This window comes from Primulina huaijiensis, chromosome 11 (genome assembly GCF_012295235.1).
Source record: "Primulina huaijiensis isolate GDHJ02 chromosome 11, ASM1229523v2, whole genome shotgun sequence".
Classification (NCBI taxonomy): Eukaryota; Viridiplantae; Streptophyta; class Magnoliopsida; order Lamiales; family Gesneriaceae; genus Primulina; species Primulina huaijiensis.
The window spans coordinates 17,729,663-17,757,582 of record NC_133316.1 but is presented as its reverse complement, the minus strand read 5'-3'; the positions used below and the strand labels follow the sequence as shown (position 1 = coordinate 17,757,582).

Below are 27,920 nucleotides of genomic sequence, written 5' to 3'. Positions count from 1 at the left end.
AAGTTATAGTTGATACAATTGCCTACAAAAGGAGTCATAGGTATGAAGAAATATATATCAGTTTCTCGTTAATTTTTGTTCCTTTACTTCCTCTTCCGGAAATTTTTGTATGAAACTTTTTTATACTCGCTGATTTAATTTTTTCTCAATTCCCAGCTTTGAGTCATTAAATGTTAATTGGTACCCAACAATTAAGTTGTCCTTAGCCAACGGTCGATAGCCATCCAAGCTGAGCCAATTGTTCTCATGATTTAATGGTTTGTTTTGTTCAATCTTCTTTGAGATTTTTTTATTAACCCTATGATTTAGTGGTCGTTAAAATAGGTCAAATACAATTTTTTAAAAAATTTTAGTTCATGGATTCGCTTTCAAAAACCGATATATATCGTACAATTATAATATTAAATAAATACATTTTGAGTCAGACTTTTAGCGTTAAATATAATGATCTTTTGTTATGATAGATTGTATACTTTTTATAGCGTCAAATATCATGATCTTTGAAGCATTCATACAAAAGTAGTGTCTTTGTCACCTTGACAAATACGGATACTATTTACAATTCAAAACTTGGAATCTGATCAATCGAAGCTCCTGGAGCTCGACCTTGATAAAGAATCCTGTCAATCATGCTTCTGTAAGGATCTTCATGTCTTTTCTTTAGCAGGTAGGACAAGTTTGTTTCCACTTCCGACTTTATTTGAAAGTACAGTTCTCTAGCTTTCTGTCTGTCCTTCAACAACTCATATCTTCCCTTGATTTGAATTGGCTTCCCAAAGAGGTAGTACAGCCGGCCAGCGGGAATCTTCGGCAGAAGTGCCGGAAGATGTAGAGGTTGGTTTCCAACCTCTCCGGCCATTCCATCCCTATGATCAGATTACATGAATATAGTTTCTAACAGTTTATGTGAGGACAACATACGAGTTCATGATAAATCTGGAAAGTTTCATCTCTGACTCCCCAAGAAGTTATATTTAAATACCGGAGCAGGCTTATCCAAAAAATTTCCAAGCTTTTGAAGGTATTAATGCATTTACAGTAATAAAAACATGCAATCCTTTAGTAAAACACATACCACCTTGTCATTGAGGAGCATTTTCGTGTAGTCACGAGAAGGCAATTACTATTTATCAGTATAAGCTAGTTACCTCACTTTAAAGGATGCGTAGCGTTGATTATCTCTTCTTATCTTGTCACCCAAAAATGGTATTTTCATCATGTCATCATAGTCCAAAACTAACTGCAAGTAGCAGCAGTTAATAATGTAACTGAGAGCAACAAAATTGCAACAATCATAATTTAGTAATCAAAATTTCACAGTTTATAGGCCAATTAAATTAAATGCTATCCAATCATGATTCACAGCTGATAGTTGCATGTGTTCTCAATTACTCATGAGCTCCACACCATTAAACCAACAAATGACACTTCTTACCTGGGCTATGTCATCTTCACCAATGCCTCCAAACGGCACAATTGTAGCCCCGAATCTTGCAGCCATCCTCACAAATTCTGGCTCCTCGGGCCAAAATAATTTATACTCTTCACCCTTCAGAACACAAGACAAAATGTTATCTTTGAAATATGTTGAACTGAAGAGATTCAAAAACAGAGTGTTTAAACAACATATCCACTGACTAGAACCCAACTTAAAAGGCTAGTTCCATATTAGGCGTGACTAGATTTTAAACCAAGTATCCATCCACAATTTCTTTAGGAAGTAAACGTAGGGTTAAGAAAATCAGCAACCCCTTGAAAAATAAACCACCACTCAATGGCTTTCAATGCGCATACATTATATGCTCCAACCTATAGACGAGAATAAGTCACACTATCAAGGAAGACCCAAAAAAAGTTATTTTTATGTAGTTGTGTCGATTCCAAACGACAACACCAATAATATGATCTAAGATCCAATGAAAAGTACGCTAGCTTATTAGGAAAATCTCAAATACCATCATTATATTCCCGATTATTTGTAAAGTTGATGTAGGACTTGTAGCACAAACCTTACGGTGTAAAGCCTCACGAGCACCACCAGGATAAAGAAGGACATGAGATTTCATCCCCAACAGCTTGAAAAGATTACTTGGACTTACACACAAGGCACCATATAACCTAACAAAATCACACACTGAGAATTCTTTGGTTTCACCTTCAAGAAGATGCGAGAACAGCGTGGGGTGTGCGATCCCACGAACCATTATTCCCCTCTCCAGCAGAAACTCTATGATTAATGGGAAGATTTCTAATCCCATCAGCATGTGATATCCAACTAACAATACCGGGCCTTGTGTAGGAACCCCAGATAGGCCTCTCACTATAGTTCCATCTTCCATTGTTGATAGCATTACAGGACTTGTGTAGCTGTGATACCATCTAATAGAATTTGTAATTTCCAAGAAATTAAATAAGGAGCTTAAGAATTATTTTATGCAAAACAACTTTTGCGTCTTTTCGCAACTTGTTCTCGACCGTAATTTTCATTTCAAATTGGTGTTTTGATCCATATATATTATATGATAAACTAATAACAAATACATGTATGAATATTATTAAAAACAAAGTGGTACGGTATTCAGGAACTGAAAACATGAAAAATCTTTTAGCATAATATAATAGATTGGGTCAAAAAAATTGTTTGGAGAATATTACAAGGACCACTAGAACCAAAAATACCAGAATGAAGAACTGAAATTGTAGATCCTAAAACTCAATTTTCAAGAAAAATTTATAGTTAAATTACCTATAATTCTCAAGTAGTTGCCTAAACTCTGAAAGACTTGGAGGTAGAAAATCCGCGACAAGATCATGATTCTTTGCACGCCGGTAGGTGCCGGTACCTTTTATAATTGTCAATAGATTAAATCCATTCTCCTGCATAATTAGATGTATGTAAATAATAGTAGTAAAAGGAGTTAAAAAATTTCATCACCTACGTACCATTAATATGTTGTGCCTGTTGTCTTTAAAGCATCGTATTTCGCAATTTTGTATTGATCTCAAAATCCTCCAAGCTTCTTCTCCACTAGGAAGCATATCATCCTTTCCACTAAGATTCCAATGCAGCATATAACTTTTAGTCTCAACAATATTCGTAAGATGTGCTACTTTAATTGCACATGTGGTGTAGAGAGAGGGTAGCTAGCAAGAACGATCTCCTCCTCTCTCTTAAAATTCTCCACTGACATCTGTCTAAGTGTGTGTGAGTGTGCGTCATTTGCAAGCCTTAATTATCCATCACCTTCCCTCAACTATTCCTAACTTTGGCCTCCACTGCTACTTCACAATTTTCTAAAATTTATAACTGAAGATCATGTAGAATTTAAATTCGATTAAAATTTTACGATTGAATTGATACCATACAAACATGTCATAATGATATAGATCACATGTTGAGAATTTTCCTTTTAAAAAACATTATACTTAAATAATCTATTAAAAAACATCAAGATGTGAAGAGACCTAGCAAGAACAAGTACTTGTGCTGTAATGGCACGAAGACGAGAGTTAGCATAAGCTGCTGCTTGTTTGAGCTGCTTCAATCTCCAAATAAGGGTTTCTTTAGGCAGGACTTCAGCAAAATCCTATCAATTTGCAAGAAAGAGAAATTTTCAGTATACAAAATAAAGGAAATCTCCATGTTCTAAAAATAGATTTTTTAAGTGGGTATGTGTATAACAAATATCCACTCTAAAATAATTAACCCAATTTGTTGGATATGCCTTTTTGTATAGTATATTATAAAGTCTTTCAAATTTTTTACAGGATTATATGATTGCCTCCTATCAGAAACAAAAAATTTATGCTGCATTCCTTCATATTTCAAAACCACCCCTATCACGTACAGTTGAGGTTAGAGTTACTGCACAATGTGTACTTCGAGGTTGACTACGTTACCATTTCATCGTGGGGAGGTTAATTACAATAAGATTAATGACAAGCGAAGTGCTTCCTATTGAGCTATAAATAATCAAGTCCGATAGTAACTACCTTCTATCAATCATGCTGTGGTCATTTACAAAAAATGCTTATCCCACATTATCAAAAAAGTTCTATTAAACACTGCTACGAAGGAAGCAAAGAAATCCCTGGTTTCATAATATAGGACTTTTTGCAGATTGGAAAATTGAAACAATTACTAATCTCAAACAAAACGTTTACTTAAATTTGATCAACTTAGGGAAGATTATCTAGGATTCAAACCTTACAAGAAGGCCCTTTAAGGCCAATGGCTGAAACCTAAGAAAGGATGGGTAAAATTTACTAGAAATGGCTTCAAAGGCGATGCAAGAGAATCAAAATACGGGGATCACTACAGATAGTTCAGAAACCTTCATGCTTACTACAAGTTTCTATTGTTCTTTACCTCTTTATTTATTTCAGGCCTTGCAGCCGCTGGTCGTCATTCCCAGTTGAACGAGCAATACTCAATCTTGGAATCTTTGACCAATAAACTTGTTTGGAAATGGATCATTTATCACTAGGATAGTGTTTGTAAATTTTAAAAAAATTCATCATGGATTTTTCTTTCACAAATACTCGTTAAATCTGTGGCAACTTATTCGCTCATCTAAGGATGTAAATGCTATCTATATCCCGTGTTGGTCTAATTTACATTCTCCTATCATTTCTTTCTTTTGTTAGAGGTTCCCAGCGATTTCAGTCAGTGATATCCTAAAAGCAGGGAATTCAACTAGCAACTAAATGTCAATATTGCTAGAATGAGGAATCGATGGACCATCTCTTCTTCTCTAGAAAGATTGCTACTTAGGTATGAACGCATTTGCTCATTTTTTTTTGTGGTTTTCTGGCTTTGAATTTTGATAGGTTGGAGGCTTGGAAGCTTGGCGAGAACTGGAGGCAAAGGGGGCATTTTAAGGAGATTATCCATTTCCTTATTGTTTGGTTCCTTCGGGTGGCTCGCGACAACTCCAAGCATGATATCAAGTGTTCTGCTTCTAGGACCATTCACGCTATGCCATTACATATCTCTCAATGTGCTGAAGTGGGAATGAACAATCTGAACATTGAAGAGGATTCTCTCTACTGCCAAAGCTTGGGGAATCTAACTTGCTGTGGAATTACTTACGCGGGTGACTGTGGTTAGATAGGTTAAACCTTATTCCGCCTCCTTTAGACTTAATATGGAAGATTGCTCTCATGGAAATCCAGGCTAATCTTCTGTCGGTGCTATCCTTCATGATCATGAAGGGAACTTTATTTGGGTATTTTATGAATTCAATGGAGTCGGCTCCAATCTCAGGGCAGAATTATGGCTATAATGATGGGATTGGACCTTTTCCAGCAATATCATTGCTTCCCTTTATATCTTGATTCAGACTTGCTCGTTTCACTGTTCATCAATTTATCTGACTACTTGGCTGGGGAATTAAATCAAATTGTAACTAGAATTCGAATAATTCTCCTACAATATCGAGTCTATCTTACTCAAAAAAATTTCAGAGAGAGACTTTATTGCACATGACTTGGAAAATATGCATCCTTCGAAGAAAGATGGTTTCGTCTTTACTCAGACGATATGATTTCCAGATTATCAAAGGTCTTGCTTGATCAAAATAAGGTGCCAACAGTAACATATTTCTTCCAGGAGATAAAAGAAGAGGAAGAAGAAGAATGTACTCACATGAAGACAAAGGCGCACGGTATCGAGGTTACCGACCAACAGTTTAAAAAATTGCATAGGATGCACCATTGGATTATTGATATCAACTGACACCATCTTCATTGGATCAACTACTTCATAAAAAGCGCAAGAAGGAAAATTTGAGCAGTTTAAAATCTTTAGATGAAGAACCAAATGTGCAACCATATATCCAATTCATATTGAATCAAAATAATTGATATCTATGATTTAATTGTGACTTCTAGGGTGTATAAACCTTCTTTGATTTTAGTATATATTTGAAATACAAATTTTTCTTGAAAATATGTTCGTGTTATGTATAAATTCGATGATTTTGGAAAAATAAAAAAATAAAATCAATCCATCCTGCTCAATTTGTTTGCAAACTTGTGGGTTCTGTGGCACATTCAAGGATTGAAATCAGACTAACAAGTAACAAACGAATACACACCCAAAATCAATCCTAGAAGATAAGGAACTGCAGCGTGAAGTTCATCAGACAATGTCTCCAATAAATGTAACAAAATCGGCAGTCGCGACCTGTCAAATGAAGTAGCTGAAAGAAATGATAGTTCCACATCAGTTAAATATGCCCCCAATATTAACCACAGATCAAGCTTAAAGGCACAAGGCATACCCGGGTTAGCTAGTATTAGTACAAGGTCTATCTGAGGATTACGTGCCGCCACGGCAAGAGCCAAGCACCCACCGAAAGAATCTCCGACTATATAAATGGGTTTGTTTGGAGATACAGAATGCTCGTACTTTAATTCTTCTTCAACCCATTCCAACAACTCTGACATTTAAAAAAATCGTAAGAAATTGCAAAAATTTAACATGAAAGTGGTTGAATTTGGAGTTAATCTCTCCTCTTGGTTCGGTGGGCTAATAGAGAATTGAGACCTTGAAACGGTGTTCGATCCTGAACTGGGATATGCATGCATCGAACGTGAAAGACCCTGTGGACAAGAAGAAATTAACATTTAATATTATTAAATTAACTTATTATGATTTCCCTTTAAAAAAAACATAAAATCTATCAAATAAAACTTAAGCATTTTTTTAAAAATAATAATTCAAACACCTTCTAAAAACTCCGAAACAAATAATCGTGAAAGATTTATGAAATATCATAAATATGATCTTAATAGAATACTTACTTTCCAAGAGAGATGTGATGCATGATAAGGCCAAGTCCAACTCCATCAATTCCTGCACCAAAAATGTATATAAAATACAACAATGACTATTTCGTAACTGTCGTCGCTTTTTTCCTCGTAACTGCTTTAAAATTCTATATATATATATCGTCGAAACGAGCAGTAACTTCACTTAATTACCGGGCAAGAAAAAAAGAAGAGGTGAATGTTTCAAAGGAGGTCCACATGACAAAGGTGTGAACCATCTTGGTGGCCCTCCATCATGCCTAATCAACTCTTTTGCAAAATCAAAATAATCCTTCATACTTTGAGTTCCAAATCCATCATCCCATAAAGCCTCCAACTTCTCATCATTTTTCAAATCCTTTTCCCCCTCATTAATTCCTTCTGAATATAAATTTCTTTTACTCTCCTCCTTCACTCCAAAACATATCCCATTTATCTGAGAAATTGAATTCTTGAATTCCAAACAATGGACAGGGAATCTTGAGTGTATAATATTGTTTGGTGTCCCCAAAACTTTGATAGTTGAAGCCATGGCTATCATAAAAAAAGTCCTTGGAAAATTTCAAGAAAACTTTGAACTATTTAATGCTCCCATTTTCATGTGGAAATACTTCAAGAAACATAAACGGACACATCAAAAAACTGAAAAGAATTTGAGGAAACAACGTAAAACCAATCGAAAGCTCGCAAAAAATTTACTCAGAAATAGAAGAAGAAAACCAAATGGTTTTCATGAGCCAATAAGAGAATATTATTATATTAAAAAGAGTGCATCGCATGGGAAATACTTTATCATGGAGTTTTAATAAAATATTCTGTTAACAAATCTTTAAATCTATATTAAATGAGAAAATAAGGTAGATAAGTCGACGGTCTCAATCAAATTTATGGTAAATTCTTATGCCAAGTAGGTTTTTGATTTGATGGGAAATTNTTATTGTATAAATCTAGACTTAATTGGTAGCTCTTTAATTTTTGTCTAGTTAATGTTACTATATTATGATCTTTGGTATTTGTACAAGCTAGCTAGCTACCTGCCTAGAAATTATTAATAATACAACTAATCTTGACCTGCTCTTCATATTTTAATTATTTTATTCCAGGTAAAGGAGAAGCAGGTGCAGACACATATATTATATTAATCGAACGGGCATTAAAAAAAATTTATTTTTATTGTTTAGCAACAACAATGAATAATGTGTCTATTTAAAATTTAATCGTCGGTGGATTTCGAGATTTGGGCAGTATAATTAATTATATAGAATATTGAGGGTGTTTGATATGAAATGCTCACTGGCTCGATGTACTTAGCCGGGAGGTTGGCCCGACCCCATCAGAAAGACTTTAAGATAGCCCAGCTCACTTGATTATTACCCTTGAGATAGCTGGGATATTTTTAGATGAATAACAACTCTTACGTCATTCTTTTTTGTTATTGAGAAGGATTCACTAGAAGAGTTTGATTTATAAGACTCTTTGTACAAACACTACAAGAAATATTAATATTTACAGCACAGTATTAACAGCGCACATTAAAAGCACGCTGTTAATGTTTCTATTCGCGACGTGCCAGTACGTGCGTGCTGTTAATAGTATTAGAAATCACACAAACAATAGATTGCAATAAAAGCACGCTGTTAATGTTATTATTTGCGGCGTGTCCATGTATGTGCGCTGTTAATATTATTAGAACTTACTCAATTGCACCGTGCTGTGCCAGCTATTAATAATAGCGAAATAAAATTGCGCTAATTTCCCAAATTTCTCACATCTCCGCGCCTTCCTCTGTTTTCTTCGTACACACACGCCCTTCTCTATTTCCCAAATTTCTTTCACACCTCCACGCCTTTATCTCTGAATCGCTCGATCGTCTCTTCTCACTTCAATCGATCTCTCTCGCTTCACTCAATCGATCTTCTTGCTTCACTCAATCGCTCGGTGGATTCTCGCTTCACGCAAGTATGGTTTCTTTTCTCAACAACTCAATCGAGAAACTTTGTGGATGCATACATATTTTTAGGTTTTTATGTTTTCACTTCTTAATGTTCTTTGAAATCGGTTTGAACAAGTTTATTTTATACATAAAAAAAATATCTTATGTTTGCTCTGTAATTAGCATCTCTACGAGGAATAGTATTTCCACAAGTCCCAAACCACTTCACTCGAGAGTGGATTCAGTCAAAAAAATATACTTATGATTGGGGAAATCATGTTCAACATTAGTTTCTCAGCTTCAAAAATCAAAATTAGGCATAAAGACCTCCATTAGAAGGGAGAATGGTCGTCATTTTGAACACAGATTTTCAGGGGTAGTAACCAGTAAATGTGAAGCCCCTTCTGTCAATTTTTTTTATGCATTACATTGAGTGAAATCCAAGTGATAAGCAAAGGATGAAAATTCACTGCAATTTTGCTGCGTCACTACAATTCTCCTTTTATTGTTATTGGACCAGCAAGCTTTTCTTTTGTTTGAATAATGGGTGATGATCTTGATTGTATTATTCCCATATATTTGCAGGGAAACTATTTAAGTGGATTGATTCCCTCTGAGTTGGGAAACCTTTCTCAGCTTCAAAGCTTGTAAGTAAACTATTTAGAATTTGTTGAACGTGATTATGGCTATATAACACTAATAAAGTCTTAATAAAAAAAAACTATAAGTTTTGTAATGATAAGAGGTTTTGGCATACAAGCCTACATATTTTAGAACTGAAACAGTATCATCCCTCCTTAAATATTGGAATGGAGGTAGTATCATGTAGGAAATTAGCTCAATTAAGATAACAAGAAACAAAAAAAAGAGGAAACTACAATTACTGTTACTACAATCAGTATGAAACTCTAGAGTTCAGAATACCTTAGCAAAATTGCTTTCAGCAGACTTATGATTTGGGCAGTATAATTAATTATATAGAGTATTGAGGGTGTTTGATATGAAATGCTCACTGGCCCGATGTAATTAGCCGGGAGGTTGGCCCGATCCCATCAGAAAGACTTTAGCCCAGCTCACTTGATTATTACCCTTGAGATAGCTGGGATATTTTTGGAAGAATAACAATTCTTACGTCATTCTTTTTTCTCATTGAGAAGGATTCACTAGAAGAATTTGATTTATAAGACTCTTTGTAAAAACTCATTTCAACTTAAAACTTATATTTTGGCTAACTGAAACTCATAGCACACTCTTGATTGTAGGTCGCAACCTCAAAATCTGTATAATGTTTAACGTCTCTTATGTCAATACTACAAACACAATCTTTAATGTCTTTGTGAGAAGACTCACTCAATTAGACTTTGAAGCTCAGCTCTCATCTATATGTATGAGGATTTAATCCATTGTAGTGTATGTGTATCTCTCAAATGTATCTTTGCACATTGGGATTGCTCTCATTCTAGCTCATTTTTTCATGTATGATGACCATGCATTGAATCTCCTTCCAAATATTGTACTTGATCTTCAATATGTTGTATTTATAGGTTTTAACAATGATATATACGTTAGACATAAGAATGTGATCGTTTGGAAAGTTTTTGTACTGTTTTTGATATTGAAATGGTCATTCTGCCTTGCTGATTTTTCCTGATCCCAACTGATGTTGATGTTTTTGTTCAGTTTTACTCGTCTGCTCAACTGAACCAAAATTATGAGGTCTGCTGAAATCAGCAAGGTTGATTTCAATGTGCACAGAACTTGTAACTTCATCATCATTTATCACTATTGTACACTCGATTAAAACTTTGACTTGTGATTATAATTTGTAGACCATCGTCTTAGCTTCATTACACATACTGGATCATTTCATCTAGATAATCGTGCTGGTAAAGCTCACCAAAATATTGCAACTGTTCATACTCAACTGATTGTTGTTCTTGTGTAATCATCTTGGTCTTGAAACAATCAGTTTTCTTAGATAACATCTGATTTAGCCCCACTGATGTGAAATAAAACTTGTCCTAAATTGAGTTTTCTGTTCATTCATTTTGGCGGCTAGTCATTCAGATCAACGAACAGTGAGATATCATCAAAACACTGAAGCTCACCAGGTTTTCAGTTTGGCTAAATTCAAGTTTCAGCTTTCATATTGAGTTATCAACTTCATACTTGAGTAAATATATTAGAAATACAATAAAATTTTTGTTATCATCGAAATAAAGATTGTTAGAGTTTTTAAACCCAACAATCTCCACATATTTGATGATCACAAAAATGAGATAAACAATTATTTCAAATAAAATATTTCTCTCTCTTTTTGTGTGAATCAAAAAACCATATTTTCAAAAAAATTTAAGCACAAATTTTTCTCCTCCTCAATATTTAAAATGATTTATCTCCCTATATCTCTGAAATTTTAAAATTTACAAAAGCAGAAGGACCACTAACAAATTTCTTTCTATCCTATTTTCTGATGCAACACTTATGGTCTGAATTGAACAAATAAACTGCTTTTCCTCAAGAATTATCAGGCTATAAATTTTATACCACTACGATCCTTTAAAATTGTAGTTTGCAACGCAAAAAGCAGTTTGTCATTTCGACACTCGAGCAAGAAGTTAAGCCATTTTGCCCACGGTCGCTGCAAGGTGTCCGAAAATTCAATTATGCATATGTTAGAAAAATATGAAATTTTGAATTTTAAATATCAAAATCATTTTCAAATGTTATTTCAAGAACAACGGCTCTGATACCAATTGTTAAGAACAATTGAGGAATAATCATTGAGTTACAATTGATCGGTTCTTGAAATATTAAACATCGATAAATTAAATCAAGTTTGGCTTTCAAACTATGCGGAAGAAACTCAAAATAATCCTTCGTAAAAACCAACTAAACAATTTGGTAAATCATTTAAAAGATATGCAAGTTGAATGTGAAAATGTTTTTGGTTGAAGCATTTTATCAAACACTTGATATGCAATATTTTGGTATTTGAAGAACACATAAAATGCTTTAACAATCCATCTTAAAATCAGTAAAAATAATTAAATGCAATAAATAAATAGACAGAAATTTGTTTATGGATGTTCGGAGATTATCAACTTCTACGTCACCTCTTCTTTCCCTTGGGAATGATCCACTAGAAGACTTTGATTTATACAATTCTTTGTACAAAATCATTTCAACCTAGGACTTTTCTCTTGTCTAATTGAAACTCTTAGCACACTCTTGATTGTAGGCCGCAACCTCACAATCCACATAATATTTAACGTCTCTTATGTCAAGACTACAAACTCAATCTTTAATATCTTTGTGTAAAGATGCACTCAACTAAAATTAAAAGCTTAACTCTCATGTATACATGTGAGTGATTGTGTGTGAGGATTTAATCCGTTACAATGTGTGTATCTCTCAAATGTATCCCCACACATTGGGTGTGCTCTCATTCTAGCTCATTTCTTCTTGTAGGTTATTCATACTTTGAATCATCTTCCAAAGCATGTATTGGATCTTCAATGTGTTGTACTTATAGACTCCAACAATGATATATATATTAAACATAAGAATATGACCGTTTGAAAAGTTTTTGTACTGTTTCTGATATTGATACATTAATTTTCTCCTTACTGTCTACTTTTCTAGAGCCCAACTGATTTTGATGTTTTTGTTTAGTTTTGCTCGTCTACTCAACTTAACCAACTCAACTTAACCAAATTGACGAGGTATGCTTGCTTATTTGAGTATGCGAAAAACTCGTTTTGTCATCATCATTTATACTATATAAAATTTCGCTAAAAAAGAACGAATAAAAACCGTCGTCTTTTCTGTCAAAGAAAATGGTTTTGCAGTGGATCAAAACTGGTGTTTTTGACTGAAAATAAAAATTATTGTTTTTGAATGGACTTTTAACAACACTGCTTACGACAACATTTTTCTCCCACAGAGACAACAGATTATTGAGTGTTTTTCTCGGAAGGAATTATTGTCGTCAATTGGTCTAACATCAACTTCATTTTCAATTCTGGGTCTTTTAGTATTTGATAATGATTTGTAATTCGGAACAGAAGAGTCTTGAGGACGATTTGGATTACTTGTTGATGCATCATCTTTTTTTATTAAAGAAATAAAAAAAATATTTCGATTTCTCATTTTAATATACATGTATTCAAAATGAGTTACATATTTTTTGTAATTACAAAATACACGCACTCAAATTAAATTAGTAGTAGGACAATCAATGGCGAGATTTATATCATTCAAATTATACGCTAAGAAGTTGAAATATATCACCAAAATACACAATTCAAGTAAAATATAATATATACTTTTAATTCATCAAGAAATTTGAAGGAGAGTGTGATACATATTTGTTACAACTCAAATAAAATATATATACTTTTTAATTCATCAAGAAATATTAGTATACTCCATGTGTAATTTTTTGTTTTGATCTGTGTTTGTGATTGAATTTGAAGATCTATTGTATGTTCGGGACATGTTTTAGTTGGAAGATTGGATTTTATGGAGAGATCTGAATTTGGAACGTGAACATGTTTTAAACATGTTGTTAACAATGTTTGCCGCTTATGAGAATGGAACAACATTGATATCTAGACAAATTATTGATTTTTAATGGTTTATATCTTGTTCTACGTTTGAATTGTTGAAGTATCATTTTTCGCTCAAGTCGTAATAGAAGTTTAAAATTTTTTGTTTTGACATTCAAAACGCTCATTGAACGTCGTATGATTAAAACATTTATAAGGAGTTTAGATCTGATTTATTTTTGCGTATTTAACACCGACTGCAACTAATCCGGTTTTTAAATGGTAATAGTCATTTTTCTAAATCCAATCGTCAAATAAGGTCCACGATCAGAAATTAGATTTCTCGTATAGATCGCACTACAGATCTAAACGGAATTTGCGTCGAGATTGGATTGTTGGAATTTCAAAAACCCGGCGGCGATAGAAGAGTGGTCAAAATATTCTCAAACAAATATGGGGTAGCCGAAAACTTTGTGAGAAGGAGATATGGAAAAAAAATTTTGGTGGACAAAATTTTGTGTGCAAAAGCTATGTTATTTCATATAATCTTTAATGAAATATTTATAATTTTTAATTTATGATCAGATCAAGAATGCTTCTTGAATCAGGATACTGTAATTTCATTATTCAAAATCTTTCATGCATATATTTTCTATTTTTGAAAATATCATATATAATTAAATTATCATCAACATTTGATAATACAAAATATATATCCATATACACCTATATGCATGTATATATATGCTTTAAATTAAATAATTGTATTTAATAACTTTATTAATTAATTAATCTATTCTAGGCTCTTCTAAAATTTTTCATGAGAATTTTGCACTTAGTTGTCACTCCTACTAATATTATTATTTAATTAGTAGATTCTAAATTTACTAAATAAATAATTATGAACACATTTTAATCTCAATCGACGATCAGACAGCGTCGATGTGTCGAGAGCACAACTCTTGTTCATATAATGAAAAATCAAAATTTCAAATTGCAAAATTTTCAACTGATTCATTTTTGGTAGCTGCCAATTTTATGAAATCCTTCACTGAAGCAGGTGTTCCACTCTCCTCACTTAATTAGATGTTAAGCTAACTTCTACGTCTTCCACTATATGGAATCAATTTATAAACTCCTTTATAAGCAAACTGAATTTGACTATTTCAACGAGAATACAAAATTCGATACTTGTGTGACTCTCAATGATTCAATGATACAGCTAGTCTTGTGTTCACAACTTCATGTGATTCAGAACAACATTTATTCTTATTCGGGCTTACTCTAATTAGCCTCATTCTATTCATCAGCCATTTGATCAAGAATGTCAGAACTCAAGTCTGATTGCACTCATCGGATCATGTTAAAAGCGTTCAGTAGCATCAGCCCATGATCTTCTAGGTATCATTGATATTACCTGCAATAACCTTAAGTTATGGTTAACGTATAATACGGTCCCTTCAACTCAATATCCTGATTGAATCTGCAATCATTGATATATCGAGAGTTGCAAATGAATTCGATAATCATGTTATATATCTTTGAATAATAACAGTGACATTGTACGTGCAACTTAGAAAACACTTTTCCAAAATGTACATGTCTTATTTTGACTAGAAATTCCTGCACTATTAACTCATCAGATCACATATGATATCTTTACCCGAAGGCGAGCGGTGAATCCCCTACTACAATGCTTTGACTCCTACGTATTTCGAAACTACATCCAACCTCAATACCTGATGACCATCAATGGAGTTAGTAAATGTATCAAAGTGCAAGATAGTACTTAGAGCCTCTACATTGTCCTGTATCAAAGGACTAATGATGTACAACCCCACGAACTATTCCACTCGATAGGTGATAAACGATTGGACAATCCGATGGAGGGTTATTCAGTACATCATTAAATGATTACACATCTGTATGAATAACATCTTCATGTTCTTACCAATGAAACATGACACTTACATCATAGATGTTAGTCTCAAGCTCAAATGATATTTTTCCTTATTTTAGGCTGTTGAACCGACTAGGAACATATTTAGAATATACTTTATGATTCCTAATGAATTTCATGATCTTCCGTTGAGATACAGATGTAATGGTATCTATAGTATATTCAATAAAGTCAAACTCACAATTTGGCTCGATGGGGGAAAAATGCAGTCTTATTTATCCAAAAATTTCGTTTTTAATTTACATATTGAAGGCTGAGCCTGAGTGGGAAATGGAATTACCCAAGCTTTGTAAAGTGGTCTAAATTTGACTTCTTTGCCATGTTTACTTCCTATCGTAGCGTTTGAATGGATTTTTGGTTAGGAGAAATGAATGTTGGATCAGCTAGATTTCTGTCTGTTGAGAGCTAAAGTTTAGGATAAGAGTTGTGAATAATATCAGCGTGACGATTATATCTTACAACTGTTGCAATTTGATTTAATTCGTTGTAATGTTATGGGGCTTGTGTCAGATGGTTGCTTGATATTAGTTTCTGATGCATTTGATTTCCTGTCAATTTTTGTGTTAACTAATGTCAGATGGTTGCTTGATATTAGTTTCTGATGTATAATATTTTTTTATTGTTGGATTATTAGGACGAAGCTTTGTAATCGCCAATTCAAAATGTAAGAGGTACATCCACAACCGTCTGAGGCCTGCAAAGCTTAATTGGACTGCAGTTTACCGTAAACAAAACATTAATGTAAAAACTTGATAATACTTTTCTATGCAGTGGCTTTAATTCTTTACATTTCATCTCAATGATCGACAGGACATAGCTTGTGAAGCTGTGAAGAAAAGGCGCAGAACCATGAAGAAGCCTTGCTCAAGGTCTATTGTTGGTGCCACGTTGGAAGTTATTCAGAAGAGAAGAACGGAGAAGCCGGAACTCCGTGAAGCTGCTTTACTGTATATGCTTAATATTTTATAACATTTTTCAGTATTGTGCACAATGAAGTTGGGAGAAAGGCAAATCTATGAATTTTGGCGAAAACATTTGCAATCTTCGAAGAATCACGAATAAAATACTAAATTATTTTGATTTCTTCGCCTCCCATTGGGAGTCAATGCTTGATGGAGAAGAATTAACTAGAATTTGTGAAGACAGATTCAAGGAGAGAATCAAGAAAACAAAGGATGAGAAGAAGGCTAAAAAGGCAGAAACGACTTCGAAACAGAAGTCTACCAAGAGTAATGTCTCGAGAGGTGATCAACCTAAGGGTCCTAAAGTGGGAGGCGACAGCGGCAAGCGTTAGTCTTTCTCTTCCTAAATGTTTTTGTCACTTTTGTATGAATGGTCACTACAAAAAATAAAATAAAAAAACAGGTTTGCGACGGTGAATTTGTCGCTAAAATCGTCGCTAATTTCGTTAGCAACGGTAGCGACGGTTTTTACCGCTGACACTATATCGGTTGTCGTTGACCATTAGCGATGGTTTTAGAAAAACTGTCACTAATTTAGCGACAGTTTGCACATTATGTCGATAAATTTAGCGACGAACTATGTAAAACCGTCTTGGACTCCTGGAACTCCATCTCTAGTACGTCAAACCATTCATTTGCTGCTACTAAATCTTCCCTCAATTTTTGGGTCTCCTAACTCATAGCTGCCATAAAACCCCCAACGTTACTAAAACCTCCACATTGATGTGGCATCATCTCCTCAAGATAAATCGTAGAAGCCATGGATCTACAACTATACGTGAAACGTCCACTACTTGTTTATCTTTAAAATATACAAGAAATTTTTTTTCCCTCATACACTCGGCCTATACACATATATATATACTTTAAAATACTTTGCACCATTTTAAAATTTAAACAACCAACTATGTTTGCAAATTCAAAGGAAATAGTTCAAAACATAAAATCGTCAAACGTTAACAACCTAACTTAACAATCTTTCAAAATAATACTAACTCTAGCAACCGTGAAAATACTTTTACTTAAAATAACTTTTCATAAACATTCATAAACATAAACATTTTTCCTTTCATTATTTCATATCATATATCATTTCATCATAAACATTTTCCTTTTCGTCATAAGCATATATGTTTTCCTTTCTATTGAATTCAGATCGTTAATTGTGACTTTTGTTTTATCATAAGGTCGATAGATCCATCTACATGTAACCACAGTACTGGGCCACGGGGACATCATTGACATTCTCACCCGTCAACTGAGCCTTGGCCAATCATCATCATATGGAAATACAATCGTCGGGCTCCTTCTGGGGCCTTCTCCCATAGACGGGCTCTCTCTTGGGCCTTCTCCCGTAAATGGGCTCCCTCTGGATCTTTTTCCCTCACGATATCCCCAATCATATTATCATAACATCATAATAGTCACAATTACCTCACCTCCTCCAACTTTCATATTTTCATCACTTACAAAAATCATGCACATAAATATCATTTTTCTTTTAAACCAAGCTTGCAACATATCTTTTAGATTTAACGTTTTATCATAAAATTTCTTAAACATTTAAAATAAGCATTTTATCATGTATTATAGCATTTGGAGCATTGCCAGGGCGCCAAACATTTTTCAGGTGTAAAATGACCGTTTTACCCCCAGAAGTATAATTTTTCGTATTTATCCTTAGACCTCAAAACGACAATCCAAATCATTCCAAACTTAACATATAACCTTAAAACACTTCCATAAATATTCCTTAGGCTTAGAACTTAGCTTTTCGATAGATTCCTTGACTCGTTTTTAAACTTTGACGTACCTCTCGGTTTTGACTCGTACGGACTCGAAACTCAACCAAAAATTACCAAACTTGAACCATAGCTTAATAACACCAAAATAAATCATATTCAACCTAAACTAAACCCATTAGGACCTTCTATCATGCCTAGGAAGCTGCTGTATTTTTCTGCAGAAGAGTCCTATTTCTAGTGTCATTCGAATCTAAGCTAGCTTCGACCCCAGTCCTTTAGCCCCACGTCCAGACCCTTGGCCACCCTCTTAGGAGCCTAACCGAACCCTAGGTAAGCTTCTGGACAGCAGCTAACCCCTCGACAGCAGCCCGTCCTTCCCCCTTACCCGAACAAGCCATGTGCGGCTCCCATGGAGCAACTCAAGCGTAGCCTTCGCTCCAGCTCTCTTGTGGTCAACCTAGGATCATGGATAGCCTCTCTTGAGGCCTCTGGATGAGCCCTAACCCAAGCTTGCAGCCGCCTGCCCCTAAGAAGCAAAACCGAAACCCTAGTCTACCCTTGACTCCAATTTTCGTTCATCTTGGTTGCCCTATATTTCCAGCCGTCAAACCTTAACCTAAGGGTCATTAAACATTTGGAAAATCATCCCTTCAAGTTCTCCTACCATGGCAGCCCCTTTTTACCTCATTAAGAAGAGTTTTAAGAGAAGAAAACACTAGTTTTGTTCATGTATAGCCATAAAAACGAAAATATATAAAGTGTATCATATTTTTCATGCAATCATGTATCAAACACATAATATGGTGTGAAAGATGAGAGATATGAGATTAAGGCATGCCTTTGCATATTTTACGCACGACAATTAAGTTGAGATGCGAAGAACGACGATGAACGAAACCCTAGGCTGAATTTCCTTCAAAAACTGAGGCTTCCTCCTCAATGTTCACGTGTGGTGTGTACAACTAGGCTGATGAGAGAGTCCTTGTAGTGTTTAGGGTGAAGGGGCGTGGGTTTTGGGGTGAGGGTAGGATTTTAGGGTTTTAAAGTATGATATAAAACAAGTGTACAAGCTTAGGCATATTAACATGGTATATTAGGCCCATTAAGCCCAATATCAATTATTTAAAATATTTTGTTTTGGAAAGGTGGTGAAAATAATAGCCAAGTTCTCAAAAAGTTTATTTTTTCATCGAAAATCGAATACTGTTTAAAAATACGACTCGACGTATAAAAACATATCAAAATACCTCATTTTCAAAAGTTCCATTTAAAATACACCACACATTAAGCAATTAAAAATAACTATTTAATAAAAATACTTTCTCTTATATGGTCCTCGGTCTCTGTTCCTCGATCGCATCTCGAATAACCTTTTAAAACACAATTTTATGCATTCTAGTTGAAAATCATATTTTAAACATATAAATATGCCTACCATATTTACTAGATGCAATTAAAATAATTTAATTAAAATACATAAGAAATTTGATAATTTGCATGCATGTGGTTTACGTGGACCTTCAAATTTTCGGGACGTTACATACGTCCGTCCTTTTTTAGGCTCACCTATCACCAACTTGGACATCATGTTAACCTCATGTGTACTAGGAGCATCCAAAATCGTCTCATCCGCGTACGATGTCAACAACTCATCTATATATGTCTCTGTAGCTTCTTGCGAGGAAGAATTTAATTTATATTGCTTATTTGAATTATAATTATTTTAAGAATTATTACATAAAATTACTTCAATAAATTTTGAAAATGAAACTTACATTCACACGCCGTGATCGCTCGTCAACGAACATCCAATCTGCATGCCTATGTGTGTGGACGTACAACTCCCATGATATAGGTTCTCGTCCATGTACTTGACGCTGCATTCAAAATTGAATAACAATAAAAATAATAGTATTACTTACTGTAATAAATATGATTATACGATATATGTACGATATATAATGTTGAAAATAAACAAGTTAGTTACCAGAGTATCTGCATGTTCAGCATATGATCTCGATCCTGCAATATGCTTGGTTGTGCCAGTCTCTGGGCCTGCAGGCTCGCTGTTTCTGTTTTCCTTGTTCTTTGAAGCCCCGCCTTTCAATCTTCACTTTCCGAAACAACATTCCAACTCGATCATTGTTCCTCGTTCATTGCCTGAGGGTACCGTCCAGAGAATGGGCGAGTTGGAATGTTGTTTGGGAAAGTGAAGATTGGAAGGCAATGACTATAAAGATCAAGGACAACATAAACAACGAGCATGCAGGCCCAAGGACTGGCACAACCAAACATATTGCAGGATCGAGGTCATATGTTGAACATGAGAATACTCTGTGAAACGTCCACTACTCGTTTTTCTTTAAAAAATACTAGAATTTTTTTTTCTTTACTACTCTCGGCCATACATATATATATAAAAATATTTTTGTTATTAACATAACAAACAAACCTATTATTTGAAAATCAAAAAGAACGCATTTAAAACATAAAATCGTAAACGTCAACCAACCCTAAGCTAACATTATTTCAAATATAAATTTACTCTAACATCATCTCAAAAGCATCATAAGTTATAAAATCTTTAAAGTAGCTTAAATCTTAAACATAATTTTATTTGCGGAAAACTAGCGACGATCATTGGGTTGTGTGCAACTTCAGTCCAGCTAGTTCAACCATCAAGTCCTCCATCAATATCAACATCATGCTCACGTGCATCGATCACACCTAGTGAGTCTATTGACTCAGCAAATCTTAATCGTAATAGCAAGTAATACATAGATATTCACAAGCAACAGTGAAAATACTTTTAAGAAAATAGTTTTTCATGAACATACACTTTAAACAATTTTCTTTCATCATATACGTATACGTTTTCCTTTTTATTGAATTCAGATCCTCAATTGTGACTTTTGTATTAGATGTAGGTCGATAGATCCATCTACTTATTACCACGGTACCGTGCGGCCGGGACATCAGCTACACTCTCACCCGTAAACTGAGCCTTGACTTTACATATCATCGTATCATCGTATTAGTCACAATCAATTCACCTCCTTCAACTTTTCATATTTCCATCACTTATAAAAATTCATGCATATATAAATCATTTTCTTTTAAACCAAGCATGCAACACATCTTTTAGCATTAACTTTTTATCATAAAATTACATAAATATTTAAAATAAATATTTTACCATTTATTACAGCATTTAGGGCACTGTCAGGACGTCTAACATTTTTTATGTATAAAATGATTGTTTTGCCCCTGACCCTAACTTTCTCAATTTATCTTTAAACATTAAAACGACGACCCAAATCCATTCAAACTTAATATGACACCTTAAAATACACACATAAACATTTCTTAGACGTAAACTTAAGCTCCTCGACTAATTTCTCAATTCGTATTTAAACTTAGACGTACATCTCGGTTTTGACTCGTATTGACTCGAAACTTCACCAAACTTTACCAAACTTGAACCAAAGCTTATTAACACCTAACTATACCATGTACAACACAAAACAAGCTAATTTTAACCCTTGAACAAGCCTAGGAAGCTGCTGGAAAATTCTGCTCTAACTTGAACAAAACCCTAGCCTCGCAACCTTGCACCCCTTCGGTCCTAGCCAATAACCAGCCCAACCAGACCCTAGCTGACCATCCTAGGACCATGTCAGAACCCTATGGACCCTACTGGACCGATCTGAAAAGACCTAGAACCCCCAGCCCCTCAAACTCAACCACAAGGCATGCACGACTCCGTACCCTCACGTGATCACCCTAGCCTTCGAACCAACCCTTGTGCGGCCACCCTAGGACCATCATGCAGCCCCTTTAGGTCTCCTGGTCATGCCTTAATAGTAGCTAAAATCCGTGGCCCTCAAGGATGCTCTAGCCGAAACCCTAGTCCATATAACTTAAGATTTTCATTCAAGCCTTCGTCCCTGCTGGTGCAGCCCTCATCTAAGCATCTATGGACCCTTCACATGTTGGAAAAACGTCCCTTCAAGTTCCCCTACCATGGCAGCTCCTTTGTGCATCATTAGAAAGTGTTTTTTTTTTAAAAAAAAAAAAAAACTCCACTTTTATGCATATAAAGCAGTAAAAACGAAAATAAAAATAGTGCATCAAATTTTTCATGCAAGGATAATCAAATATACATAATATGGTGTGAAAGATGTTTGAAGGAAGATTAAGGCGTGTCTTTGCGCATTTTACGCACGAAAAACAACTTGCGATTAGAGGAAAGTTGGCAGAGATGGACCCTTGTGGAATTTCCCTTCAAAGACGTGAGTTTCCTCCTTCAAAGTTTTCGTGTGGTGTGTGCAACTTGCTGAAGAAGGAGTCCTAGTATTATTTAGGTGAAGGGGGCGTGAGTTGTGTGGGGTTTGGGAAGGGTTTTTGGCTTTATTTATTAATTAAAACTAATGTTCTAGCTTAGGCCTATTAACCAAGTATAATAAGTCAATTAAGCCCATTAGTTATTATTTAATATATTTTTTTAGGAAATTTTGTGAAAATATTAGCTGAGTTATCGAAAAGTTCCAATTTTCGTCGAAAATCGAATACCGGTTAAAAATACGACTCGGCGCGTGAAAACACCTCAAAAAACCTCTTTTTCGAAAATTCCATATAAAATACACCACACATTGAAGAATTAAAAATAACTATTTAATAAAAATATTTTCCCTCATATGATTCGCGTCTCTGTTCCTCGATCGCGTCTCGAATAACCTTTAAAACATATTTTTATGCATTCTAACATAAAACCCTATTTTGAACATGTAATCATGCACATCATAATTAATTCATGGCATTAAACCATTTAATTAGTCATTTTTCATTTCCCTAGATTTGCATGCAGTTAGATTACGTTATCGTATTTTGGACCTTACACTCTGGTAATTAACTTGTTTATTTTCAACGTTATATATCGAATAATCATACGTATTACAGTAAGTAATACTATTGTTGTTATCGTTATTCAATTTTGAATGCAATGTCAACAGCATGGGTGAGACCCTACATCATGGGATTTGTACGTCCACACACCCATGCATGTAGATGGGACGTTCGTTGTCGAGAGATCACGGCATGTGAATGTAATTTTCATTTTTGAAATTTATTGAAGTAATTTTATGTAATAGTTCTTAAAATAATTATAATTCAAATAAACTTATTGATACATACAATTATAAATATAAAAAATTTATTCATTATTTAAAATTTAAATAGTATAATTTCAACAATATTATTTAAAAAAATTAAATTAACGACATGCTTTCACTGTTTTGGAAAAACCTTCGCTAATTATAGCAACGGTTTTACATGTATGTATATTGATATTTATCTATTTATAGAAAATTTAAATTATGTTATAAATAGTCAAAAAATTTATTTGAACGAAAATTAAAATTGAACATTTAAACCAAGCCTAACCAAATCAAATCGAAATCTATGTTTGGTTTTTAATTATTGATGGTTTGGTTTGGTTTGGTTTAGTTTACAGTTGCACAAAACTAATAGTATTGGTTTAATTCGAGTTCTAATCGTAAACCAAACATATTTGATTTTGCACTCTCTTAATTGTTACTATGTGCTTTTTGTTAAACGCGCAACATTTTTTTTTACTCGAGGTTCATCAGAATCATTGATACAAACGTTTTCCTATATATATTTTCATTTTATGATTTTAAAAGAAAGACTATATCTTACTGCATTAAAGTTCAACACTTTTTATCAACTTATTATTCTTAATTAATTAATTTGGTAAAACTTTAGATAAATTTACGATTTTATCTTAATTTAATTATAATCACAACAAAAACTGGTAGACAATTCAAACACACTTTTTTTTTTTTTTTTTGCATTTTGATAGCTATTTAATTACAAAAATAATTGTTAATATGTACATTGGGGATCTTGAAAATTTAATACATCACGACACTACAATATCATTGTCACTCGTTTAAAATATACAAATATAATAGGTTAGAACGTTTCTATGACTTATAATTTATCTGATAGTAAGATCTAAGTTTAAGATTGAGTATCGATTTTGATTCTAATTATCAAAAATAATAAACCTCTCACACAACTTTTTTAAAAAAAATCATTCGTACATAATGCATGCATATACAATTTTTTATTTTTTTTCTGTGTTGAGCAAATGTTATGTCAAAAAATTAGATATTAAAATTTAGAACTACAAAGACTAATTTTCATAATATTCTTATAAAAAAAATTGTGGTGTTATATGATAATTTTTGGATGATCAGAAATATGGTCGTTTNTTTATTAATTTAGAGATGTATTAATTAATAAATAAATTAATAATTTATTATTTTAAAGAGTATTTTTTTAAATTCATAAAATATGAATTTAATTACATAATAATAATTATATAATACTATTTTGACTAAATTATTAAAGATTGTTAATAATAATAATAATAATAATAATAATAATAATAATAAAGTGAGGCGACACTGCATCGCACAAATTTATTTATTTAGCGATTAATCATTTGAACGTGGAAAGCTAAGAAAATGGTAGAGCAGTAAGGAAGGTGGCTGGGCGGGCAGCCTCACCAAACAAATACGCGTCTTTGGAATAATATTTAGAAACAAATTTTTTATTTATTGATATTGATTGAGACACTTAAACTTGCCATTTTCCTTGTATTAATATTAATCATCTTTTCGTAACTAATAAGAAAAAAAGTGCACGTCGTTTAGTAAACGAACACCATAGCTGGCTGGTTATGTTTCATACCCACGCGGAATTTACATATATATAGTGACCATCACTGAGGTATCACTCATTTATTGGATGTGAATAAGTATATCTAAATTGTATATCCAATAGATAAGTGACACTTCGTTGATGGACATGTGGATGAGAAACATATCAAAACTATATATATAATATATACACACACATACTTTATTTCATATTTTAGATAGTTATTTTGACATTGTCTAATATAATTGATCGTGTATGGTTTATTCTTTATATATGTTAGAGTAGGACTCTGTAAGTCAATTGTTGGCTTAGACTTTATTAATTTTGTGTTATAACCGATCGTTATTTAATAATATTTTACATTTTATTCATTCTGACATTTAATTTATTTGTATATTCATACAAAATACATAGATAAAGATCTTGAATATACTATAATACAATAAATATGAGGTCGTACATATGATGTCGATCATGAAACACATAATAGTTATTGTATATTCTAAACACGTTACTAGTCGATTCAACCGGCTGAGAAAAGGATAAAGATCGTTCAAACTCGAGACTAGCATATATGACGTTGTGTACCACGTTTAACTGGTCTAGACATAGAAATGTTCAAACATATGAGTTCACTGAACAACCCTCCAACACACTTTCCAAGTGGTTATCAATTATCGAGTTGATAAGTCCATTGTTATGGTTGTACACCACTAGTCCTTACGACTCAGGACAATACTGAGGCTCTACGCGCTAGTGCTACACTTTGACTCGTTTACCAGCTCCATGAGGGCCATCAGGTGACGAGATTTGGTGTAGTGAAGACCCACATAGGAGCCAGTTCATTGTAGTCGAGGATTTACTGCTCGTCTATGAGTGTGGATATCCTTGTTATCTGATGAGTTAATAGTATATGGAATATCTGACGAAAATATGAGATGTGCACTATGATCATTCAAAGATAAATCGGATCGTTACCGAATTCATATAAAACACTCGATATACTAATGGTGCAAATTCGATCGTGATGTATGAGATGAAGGGAATGTATTGTATGTTAATCATAATCTAGTAGTTCTTGCAGGCAGTATCAGTGATATTTAGAGAATTGTGAGGCGATGCTACTAGATACTCTTACCACGATTCATTAATGAAATAAAAAATGAGTTCTGACGTTTTTATGATCAAAGAATTGATAAATAAAACGGCTAACTAGGGTAAGCCCAAATAAATGATAAATATTATCATGAATCACAATGAGTTATGAATTCACGGCTAGTTGTATCATTGAATCATTGAGGGTCACACAAGTATTTATTTATTTGTTCTCGTTGAGGTAGTAAAATTCAAGGAGTTGAATTTGACATCTGGAGTTTGATATGATCAAACATTAGTTGCTTATAAAGGAGTGTATCTGTATTCCATTGATGAAATATGGAGAGAAAAAAGTAGAACTTCTAAAAGCAATTAGGATAGCACAACTGCCTAATTCGTGTGGAAGTGTTCCAAAATTTGTAGTCGCCCTAAAAGTGTTCAGTGGATCGAAAATCAAACCACAAATGATGACAACGAGCTATTTATAGTTTCACATCAGTGATATCTGATTGTCACTCGAGATTATTAAATGAATAAAAAATCAGTTCTGATTTAAGTGGAAAGTTTTGATTGATTTGGATTGTGGAAGTCCTAATTTTTAAGATCAAATCCAGGTCAATCAAAATTGTAGGTGACCTACATGGTGTTGGTCACATTTCTATAAATAATATATGAGAGCTTATGGTTAGATAGACCTCACCTCAAATTTTCGAAAACCCTCATTCTATCTCCCATCAAGTGGCCAAATCATGTATCTAGATTTCAGGGATTTTATTCGTCACTTTTTTTCATCATCTCAACTAAAAATTCTTCAATTCTTCTAGTACAATATAGAATAGGATCAAAGTGACCTTTCGTGAACTTGATTGAGGAGATCCTGAAGAAGGATTCAAAGAATATTTTTGAAATCTTCAAGGAAGAACAATCCATTTGCACGGGTTTGCAAAAAAAGAGTTATCACCACTAATCCCGAAATAGTTGGAGTCATTATCAAATGTCTACATTTAGAGGTAAATTCCTAAAAAAAATCCAATTTGTTATGTGTGGGGACCCGGGCTCTAACTCAATTATCTTTGGGATTAAATGGATCTTTGCTAGAAAACGTGGGTCAAAAATTTGCTTTTAACATACTACACATACATAAGATTTATTGCATTTTATTAAAAGCAAATACATGTCTTGTTTCATTCATACAATCAAACTAGTATTAAAAAGTATTAATACATGTCTAATACAACAACTAGTTACTCTGCTACGCCCGTGATCACCACGCTATCATCTCTCAATCATCCTCGTCTCGACCCTGATCCTGCCCCACCTGTTGTTATGCACACATACAGACACAACAACAGCCGGAAACTCCGGTGAGAACAAATCTCAGTATAAAACATGTATACATGCATGTCATGCAATTAAATACAAAATCATAACACATAAATCAGTAATTATGACACACTAGTGAATACAGATAAAACTCTTCGACTCTTATTCTTTGACTCGACTCATATCTAAGTCTAGGGATCCCGGTGTGAATAAGACGTAACAAGTCTCCCACCTACTCTCCCAATCGTGGTGGCGGTACGTCTTATTCCTAGACTTCGGTCCTGTCTGTATCGAGTGTCTACAATCGGAGGAAATCTGCTCCTATGCGTCGATATCACCGAACGTCTAGCTTGGCAAGTCTGCCAATGTCTTTCCTATCTTAAATGCTTGAATATAAATCTATAAACAAAGCATCAACATATAAAAAGATAACAATCTAGTATGTGATTTTGGGAAACTCAAATCAGATCTAATTCGAGTTATATCTTCCCAAATCAACATGAATTATACCTTTCGTTGTCGTAGTTCTTGTCGTAGTCGAAAGTTTGGTGTCGAATCAGTCAATATCAAATCTGAAATACCAATGTATAGATGTAGTCTATCAATATACAACTCAAACAAGTCTTGTACAACTCATTATTCAATCTCGGTACAATTCGACGGCATATCGGCGTGATCTTGCAATACCGATCAATTCAAATCTCAACATATATCAACAAGTCAAATCCTCAACTCATAAACAGCACAATATACTCATTATTATCTTAAAATCTGCATATCTCAACTCAATAC

At 33.7% G+C, this 27,920-nt stretch overlaps 1 protein-coding gene across 2 annotated transcripts; it reads right to left on the bottom strand.

Annotated features, from left to right (window-relative positions):
* Positions 1-556: 556 nt before the first annotated feature.
* LOC140988270 (phytyl ester synthase 1, chloroplastic-like) lies at positions 557-7,575 on the bottom strand. 2 transcript variants are annotated; one of them, XM_073457288.1, is made up of 13 exons: positions 6,988-7,575; positions 6,808-6,859; positions 6,551-6,606; positions 6,285-6,443; positions 6,099-6,203; positions 5,648-5,760; positions 3,466-3,587; positions 2,944-3,052; positions 2,747-2,877; positions 2,010-2,379; positions 1,436-1,549; positions 1,149-1,240; positions 557-866 (listed from the first exon to the last, which is right to left on the bottom strand). In XM_073457288.1, exons 1-13 carry the CDS (start codon positions 7,352-7,354, stop codon positions 557-559), a joined length of 2,100 nt encoding a protein of 699 aa, XP_073313389.1. In that variant the 5' UTR covers positions 7,355-7,575. The 2 variants fall into 2 exon arrangements, with proteins under 2 accessions (XP_073313389.1, XP_073313390.1); XM_073457289.1 differs by having other exon boundaries at positions 5,648-5,757.
* Positions 7,576-27,920: the final 20,345 nt, after the last annotated feature.